The sequence below is a fragment of the Bombus impatiens genome, unplaced genomic scaffold (assembly GCF_000188095.3).
Source record: "Bombus impatiens unplaced genomic scaffold, BIMP_2.2 scf_0332, whole genome shotgun sequence".
Classification (NCBI taxonomy): Eukaryota; Metazoa; Arthropoda; class Insecta; order Hymenoptera; family Apidae; genus Bombus; species Bombus impatiens.
In genome coordinates this window covers 22,460-31,719 of record NT_176751.1, presented here as the reverse complement: position 1 = coordinate 31,719, position 9,260 = coordinate 22,460, and the positions used below count along the sequence as shown (strand labels likewise).

The 9,260-nt window shown below is 37.5% G+C and overlaps 1 protein-coding gene across 1 annotated transcript; it reads right to left on the bottom strand.

Annotated features, from left to right (window-relative positions):
- Positions 1–1,837: 1,837 nt before the first annotated feature.
- On the bottom strand, positions 1,838–4,590 carry LOC100749954 (leucine-rich repeat-containing protein 15-like). The gene has a single exon (XM_003489520.4). It carries the CDS (start codon positions 4,291–4,293, stop codon positions 3,175–3,177), a length of 1,119 nt encoding a protein of 372 aa, XP_003489568.2. The 5' UTR covers positions 4,294–4,590; the 3' UTR covers positions 1,838–3,174.
- Between the last annotated feature and the right edge of the window lie 4,670 nt (positions 4,591–9,260).

Below are 9,260 nucleotides of genomic sequence, written 5' to 3'. Positions count from 1 at the left end.
CTAAGTGATTGCGGATTTTGTCATTACCACCGGATGATAAAATCCGCAATTATTTAATTGCCAACGTAATAATTTCCTCGACGACGATGTATAGCTTCTACGAAGGTGTAGATTGGGTTATTGTTGATAATTAAATTGCGGATTTTTGTGCAGAAACTTAGATTATTTAAAAATGTATGAAATATCCAAAGTATAGTAGAATGTGATATTTAATAAAGGAAACAATTTCTTATAGCTACGTTACATTTTTCAAGTTATACATATTTATATGAATATGAATTTTTGCATAAATATTCGCAGTCTATTGATAACAAATTGCTTCCAATATCATTGATTTTTATGGAAATTTTTGCAGCAATAAATATATACCGTGGATGGTTATACAAATTCGGATGACGAATCGAAGTAGAGGTTCCTTTCACACAGATATTGTACACAGAAATTTCATTTTCAGTATCTCGTATATTTTTCTATATTCTATACATTTTGTTTAATTTTCCATAAAATAAAAATGGTTCGTAAATGCACAAACATTCGTAGTATAATAATAAGTATTTGAATAATCGGTCGTTGATTTACTTCAATTTTTCGGAGGGTTCTCTTTTTTAGGAAATCAAAATGAAACAATACATTCGGGTTTTTTTATAAAAAAATTATATACTTTGTTTCTGACTATATTGTAAATGAAAATAAAATTCTTTGGCTATAATATTGCGGTATAAACGACGTCCACATAAAACAGATGACTCAGAAGCGGGAATTGAAAATGTATGAACAAGGTAATGGCGAATGCAAATAATTATATAAACAATTCACGTTTTTTCACAGCTAAAGAATTTATAAGACTTATAGATTTGTTTGATAACGTAGACAATGGCGGAATGAAATTAATGTTCATGACGTTAATTGGCGGATTTATGAAATATTTTTTTCTATTCTTAACAGAGATTTCTTTAAGACTCTGCTTCTTTTATCAAAAATACTCAAGTTACTTTGTTTACGTATTCTACGATATACGACGTTACGTTTTACCGCTTGAGCACTATGGTCGCATATATGCGTTCTCAGATAACAATTCAATTTAGGTTATGTACGCATATATGCGTTCTCGCATAACGCATAAATTCAGGTTAAAAGTAACGTTAAAGTGGCGTGATTGAAAAAACGTATGGATGTTATCCACCTGACATTCTGATGATTTCGTTGAAACAAAGAAAGTTAATTATCAAACTGGCAAAGCAAAGCGAAAACAAAGTGTGTAACAGACTACAATGCCTTGATGGGCGCAGTCGATAAAATCGATATGAGCTCACTTCGCTGCGTTCGAAAAGCACAAAATGGTATAATAATTTTTTCCACCTCTTAGACCTCGTTATATATAATGCATATATTCTTTACAATAGTACTAATAATAAAACTAGAACATTTGAAAATTTTTATCTGCTTCTCATAAAAGATATTTTGCAAAAATACTCGCCACGCAGAGTAGAGGCTAAAGAACGAAGAGTTCGTTCGAACGACAGTTCATTTCGGTTAACGGAGAGACATCTCTCTACATCCTGCGTAACTAAAGAAAATAATAAACAGTCTCCGCGACGAAGATGCGCTGTTTGCACTGAACATAATCGCAGGACTGACTCGCGTTACGAATGCAAAAAATGTAACATTGGCTTACGTATAGAACCCTGCTTTCAGATCTACCATACAATACAAAATTATTAAATTTTCAATTTAAAAGATATAATTCCAAACTTTGATATTGTTCATGTTATTATTGCTTAATGAAATAAATGGTTATTAAGGCTTTTCATGCCATTACATAATTTATTTTGCTCACGGTGTGCTTCTTCGTAAAGAGTGGGCCGTCCATGGCGCACGCCTAACGTCGGACAACGCAGCGCTCAAAAGGTTAAGTATTAAGCTTGTCGCAAAATCAGTAGCAACGAATTAAAAGAAATATCCATCCGCGACTAAATTAGCAGCTCATGTAATTGAAGCGTTTTAGGTGATTTGGACAGCTCTAATTCCAGAAAGTAAATGCTACCATTAATTATTATACCGTGGCAACGAGGCGCCACTTGTTCACTTAGGAATTTCTAGAGAGTCTCAATTTCCACTCTGTCAGCAGATGAACAGGTTTCACTCGATTATATCTGAATTTTCAGGCGTCAATCGTCCAAATCTTCTGAGAAATCATTCTTTCAAAATTAAAAGAAAAAAAAAAAGAAAAATCGAGAAAGTAGAGAAAAGAAGAATAAATCTACCAACGACGCGAAATTCCATCTTAGAGGACCCATAGATCTTCTATCAACGAGATTAAAGTAAAATTCCCATTTCGATATCTGCATTTATATTGGGTTGGCAACTAAGTGATTGCGGATTTTGTCATTAGATGGTAATGGTAAAATCCGCAATCACTTAGTTGCCGACCCAGTAGTACCTAAAGCAAACTGAGAATCGTGTCTCCAGCCAGGGACTCAGTCGAGGAGAGCGAAATTCGAATGCCATTTAGAGGATATGATTTTAAGACTTTGGCAAATTTGGCGACAGGAGCCTTCTCTTTGCTTCACAAACATTTGATCTTCGTTCGAAAGGGATTTACACGAGCCACGAAATTCACGAACGTTCTGCACCCTCTTACAAACTGAAGAACCACGATGAACACCAATTCAACGATGTTTCTTCCACTTTGTCCAATCTATGTTCTCAATCTCATCGAATAGAATTCTCAAGAACGTGGTTGCACGTAGAACCGTTAGCTTTCCTGATATTGTCCAATTAAATGGTAGCGTGAAATCGACAGGGAATCCAGTCCAAGTTCCAGCGATGTTCCAACCAGTCAGTGACAGAAGCCTACTGGTAAATTCTTAGTTCAGCCGACATCCACACTCTTGATGATCGTTGAGCCATCCAAGTGACGTAAGATAACTGAAAGTGCACTGGATTTGCCAAACTTGGAACCTGCAGGCCTTCCATTCGGTCGCTTCTGTAATGTGGTTAACTGCAAGGTCGATCCTGATCTTTCGAATGTCAACTTGCTGCTTCACTTGTTTATGCTTTTCTAGGAACGTTTAGAACGGTTATCGCCTAAATTTCCATTCGAGTTCGTCTGGATCACGTTCCACTGAATTAAACGACCCGCACACATTTATTGATTTGTTTATAGTGTCAGGTTTATGAGTATATTATGGTGGAAGAAGACAATCCAACGACGTTTTCGTTGATGTCACTGAGATTGTTATGAATGAAATGGAACGACTCTATATTGCCACTGCTGAAAGCTGCAGGATCCACGATGTCAATGAAATTGTAAGACAAATCTAGATCGTACAATTTCGCCAGTTTGTCAAAGATTCCGACGGTAATATGAGTCAGTTTGTTCCTCCTCAAGTTCAATTTTCTCAAGCTAGACAGATTGTCGAAGGACCCAGGTTCTATGTCAGCAATCTCGTTAAACTGAAGGTTCAGCATCTGCAACGAGTCAAGGTCGTCAAAATCTCCTTTGAAAATATTCGTCAGTGAATTGTAATCGAGAAACAGAGCTGTCAATGCTTTCAGTCCACGAAACGTGCCAGGTAGGATCTTGCTTATAAGGTTATATTCCAAATGCAAATGAGTGAGTTCGTGTAGCTTCTCGAAGCTGCCGGGCACAATCTTGCCGATCCTGTTGTTATCCAACCTAAGAAACTGCAACAGATCGGTCAGGTCAACGAAAGTGTCTTGCTCGATGGATGTTAAGCGATTGTATCTGAGGAACAACCACTTCAGATAGGGCAATCCATCAAATGCATGTTTTGGTAGGTGATCGATCCGATTGAAGCTCAGATAGAGAGCCTTCAGCTTCTTCAGCTCGGAGAACAAATAAGGTTTCAGGCTGACTCGGTTGTTGTCCAGGTGCAGCTCCTCCAAATCCGCCAATCCACGAAACGACAGCTTCGTTAGTGTGGAAATTCGGTTGCCGTGACCCAGGCTCAAGCTGGTTGCCGTCAAGTTCTCGAACGCGTCCTCACGCACCTCGATTAGACTTAGATCGTGGATGCTCAAGCTGTTCGCTTCCCCGTGTTGGCTGACGTTCACGAGAACGTCATCCTCACGGCAGATCGTGTAGTCGTTGCTCTGCCTACACGTCACTACGTCTGGCGACGACGACAAGGATGTTGGTATGACCAGCGAGAGAACAAGCAGCCACGACATCACGATGCAAACCTTCTGACCAGACACCGGGTTAAGCCACTGTCTGCCATCGTATCGCTCTGTTATATGCATTATGCATTGACGAGTGCGCGCGCACATGTGCCATGTACATGGTGTCTAGGGCTATTACTTGTCGGCCGACGATAAGCAGGAAGCGGTAGCTTCGATGCTGTAATTGGGATCGTTGACTTGGGGTGTCTTGATTGCTACGGATGGCATTTCGGTAATTCGTTTGATAGTCTTAGCTTTTATTGCCGAAATATAAATAGTTTGATTGGTATATTGCAGAGGGAACGATGAACTGATTCTCGTTTTGTCAAGGGAGCTCATAAAGGCTTTTACTTTCTATTGGGTTGGAAACTAAGTGATTGCGGGCTTTGCCATTAGATGGTATTGAGAGAATCCGCAATCACTTAGTTGCCAACCTAATAGAAAGTAAAAGCCACGCTTCATGAGCGCCCTTGACAAAGCAAGAGTCAGGTCAATGCTCCCTCAGGAATATGCCAACCCAATATTGAACTGTCTTGGTTCCTATGGATGGCATTTCGGTAATTCATTTGATATTCTTAGCTTTTATTGCTGAAATATACATAGTTTGATTGGTATATTGCTGAGGGAACGATGAACTGATTCTTGTTTTGTCAAGGGTGCTCATAAAGCCTGGATTTTATTTTCTATTAGGACTTTCCATGGCAACTAAGTGATTGCGGACTTTGCTATTAGGTGGTATTGAGAGAATCCACAATCAATTAGTTGTCAACCCAATATTTCGCTTTCTGATGCTAGGTATATGTACATGTATATGTGGACGTTGCAAGCGTGTTTTACTTTTTATTGGGCAGTTATATCATTTGATTAGTGCACGATTGGAGGAAGAATGAATTGGCTGTTCTTTTTCGTCGAAAACGTTTCATGCTTCGATTCGTGAAATTGGATTCAATTGATTCATGGAAGCCATCTTTCAAGAGAAGTCACTCTGTAGATGAATCTGGCAGATAAAGTCAGCTTGTTTTCCACCTTAAACAATTAGTCTGCAAAGCAGCAAGTGCTTCGATATCTGCGTTCTGAGAAAGATCTTCAGCGAATCAGATCATTCGACGGATATAAAGAATAGATGAACCTTTGTACATTTTGTCTATTGATTACTTCTATCCTCATATGTGACAAACAAGTTTTGGTTCCAACTGTGGCAATTTACAAGAAAAGTTCTCTGTTGCTTCTTTTTCATTGGCAACTAAGTGGTTGCGGCTTTTGTCATTTGGTGGTATTGACAAATCCACAATCACTTAGTTGCCAACCCAATAATTAGATTCAGAAGCAACTGCGACCAATTTACTCGTAACGTGTACCATTTTTTAGACTAACGTGGGGTCCTTAACCCTTTGCACTGCGAATTTTATTTCAATTTCGTTAGCAGCATCTCCCAACGCTTTTAAGTGTTTTACATGAAATTTACTTTAACTAAAAAGTAAGACAATTTAAATAAATAAAATGAAGAAACAAATTCACTTAAATACCAGTTTTATTCACACTATTGTTGTATTTTGTAATTTTTAAAGTATGATATATCTTGAAACAATTTCTGGGATGCAATGCAGCTTTTCTTTTGCAGGTGTCACAAAAAAAGCTGGGACTCGACAAAGGAGCTGCTGAGATAAAAACTGACGTCGAGTCACACTCGACATAGAAGTGCAAAGGTTATTAATCGTAACGTGTACCATTTTTTGGACTAACGAGGGGTTCAGAGTATTCGAATCGCCTAATCAGCCGACGATTAATGCGGCCGTGTTAAATCAGCTCATTTGTATCGTTCTGTGTGTAGCTAGTTTCACTAAAAGCATCACGTGTCCACGGTGCAAATGCCTTTCAAACTCGGTGCTGTCCAGCCATCCGGTCGGCACCGCAAACGATATGAAACTCTTCCATCGATTTGTTTATAAATTCGAGACACGCGCTCGCGATTGCATGAAATTAGAACGTAATTAAACCTATTGAGAGCGTAATTATGCTCGATGGAAGGTACTTTCGAATATATTGGGCTGGGAACTAAGTGATTGCGGGTTTTGTCAATACCACCTACTGATAAAATCCGCAATCACTTAGTTACCAAGCCAATAAACACAACGACAGAAGAAACCAACTTTGCCCCAACTTTTGAAATATTTCTTTTTAAGATTCATGACTGTTGAGAATTGTGGATCCTAATCGTCAAAATAAATGTATAGGAACATTTACATTACACTTAGAATTGATATCAAAATAGTTTCAGATTCATTTGATATGTGATTGAGAAGATATCCGTGGATACACATTTGCACGCGTCTTGGCACTCTCTTTGTCTCACCATCTTCTATTGAGTTGGCTACTAAGTAATTGCGGATTTTGTCTTTAGGTGGGGCATTGACAAAATTCGCAGCCACTTAGTTGCCAACCCAATACACACAACGACAGAAGGAACTAACTTTGCCCCAACTTTTGAAATATTTCTTTTTAAGATTCATAATAAATAAATGTATAGGAACATTTACATCACACTTAGAATTGATATTAAAATAGTTTCAGATTCATTTGATATGTGATTGAGAAGATATTCGTGGATACACATTTGCACGCGTCTTAACACCCTCTTTGTCTCGCCATCTTCTATTGAGTTGGCTACTAAGCGATTGCGGATTTTGTCTTTAGGTGGGGTATTGATAAAATTCGCAGCCACTTAGTTGCCAACCCAATAGACACAACGACAGAAGAAACCAACTTTGCCCCAACTTTTGAAATATTTCTTTTTAAGATTCATAATAAATAAATGTATAGGAACATTTACATCACACTTAGAATTGATATTAAAATAGTTTCAGATTCATTTGATATGTGATTGAGAAGATATTCGTGGATACACATTTGCACGCGTCTTAACACCCTCTTTGTCTCGCCATCTTCTATTGAGTTGGCTACTAAGCGATTGCGGATTTTGTCTTTAGGTGGGGTATTGATAAAATTCGCAGCCACTTAGTTGCCAACCCAATACACACAACGACAGAAGGAACTAACTTTGCCCCAACTTTTGAAATATTTCTTTTTAAGATTCATGACTGTTGAGAATTGTGGATCCTAATCGTCAAAATAAATGTATAGGAACATTTACATTACACTTAGAATTGATATCAAAATAGTTTCAGATTCATTTGATATGTGATTGAGAAGATATCCGTGGATACACATTTGCACGCGTCTTGGCACTCTCTTTGTCTCACCATCTTCTATTGAGTTGGCTACTAAGTAATTGCGGATTTTGTCTTTAGGTGGGGCATTGACAAAATTCGCAGCCACTTAGTTGCCAACCCAATAGACTCAACGACAGAAGAAACTAACTTTGCCCCAACTTTTGAAATATTTCTTTTTAAGATTCATGACTGTTGAGAATTGTGGATGCTAATCGTCAAAATAGATGTATAGGAACATTTACATTACACTTAGAATTGATATCAAAATAGTTTCAGATTCATTTGATATGTGATTGAGAAGATATTCGTGGATACACATTTGCACGCGTCTTAACACCCTCTTTGTCTCGCCATCTTCTATTGAGTTGGCTACTAAGCGATTGCGGATTTTGTCTTTATGTGGAGTATTGACAAAATTCGCAGCCACTTTTAGTTGCCAACCCAATACACACAACGACAGAAGAAACTAACTTTGCCCCAACTTTTGAAATATTTCTTTTTAAGATTCATGACTGCTGAGAATTGTGGATCCTAATCGTCAAAATAAATGTATAGGAACATTTACATTACTCTTAGAATTGATATCAAAATAGTTTCAGATTCATTTGATATGTGATTGAGAAGATATTCGTGGATACACATTTGCACGCGTCTTAACACCCTCTTTGTCTCGCCATCTTCTATTGAGTTGGCTACTAAGTAATTGCGGATTTTGTCTTTAGGTGGCATCGACAAAATCCGCAATCACTTACTTGCCAACCCAATAGATGAAAAGTGTACAATACGATTTTCTCATGTAAAGCTTAATTTTGAAGAAAATTGTTTCTGAAAAATTGTTCACTTACATAAATAAGATACTTAATTGATAACCTTTTTCCTCCTGTTTTCTTCAATTCAATTATTTCTTTTAAAATTATATACACACTTTCGAAATTAATTTCCTTGAAAACTAAATCGTAGATTACAAACATTTAAATGAACTATGAATTTTAATATGATTTCCTTTCGCTTAAGAATTCAATCCTTGTTCGCCCTATGACATCCCAATATTAAGATAACATCAGTTTGAAATTGCACCATAACCTTACTTTTAAAACTGCTTTATCGACTTTCCCTTACGACTTTGGAAATCGATGGTCATTTTATCAGAACTTTGGCGATTATTTCGACCGATATACGATGAAAAATCGACGTGATTCACTGATAGGACTTTTTATGAAAGTTGGTGTTGGCGAATGGAAAATTAATTATCTGAAAGTCGAAGTTATCGCGTCGTGTCGACAGAATATACACTTCGCGCTCTATCGAAGCTTCTCTGAAACTAATTATTTTGCAGCCACGTCGAGTTTTCGTGCTGCGCTCCGGCAATGTTTGGCATTCATATTTGCGTATCGTAGCTGTACGTTGCTTTCATTTTCCTTTATTTATACTCGACGCTTTGGTTTTTGCGCATGGCCACCCATTTTCAAGCGCGATTCTCACTACATCGATGCTCTCGATCTTCCACCTGCTATTGGTTTTCGCTTGATCGTGAAAAATTGTTACTACGATATTGATAACGACGAACCACCAAAATTTCACACGAAACACTTGATGTATTTTTTTATCGAAATTTTACCGATATTAAAAGATCGCACTATTTTGTTTGGTCTGCAGACAAAATACCAAATCGGAGGTTTACGCGGAACGGTCTTAACCTCTTCCTGTGCTTTAACACTACAATTACAAATAGTTAGCACGAAGCTATTTCTACCAAAACCAGTGAAAATGTCTGGTCTTTAAAAAATACGTAATAATAGAATATTTTTATATTTATTGATTTATTATTTTCTTACAGACGGAATT

Excerpts from the sequence above, each read along its gene's own strand:
- LOC100749954 (XM_003489520.4), bottom strand. The coding sequence starts at position 4,293 with ATGTGCGCGCGCACTCGTCAATGCATAATGCATATAACAGAGCGATAC.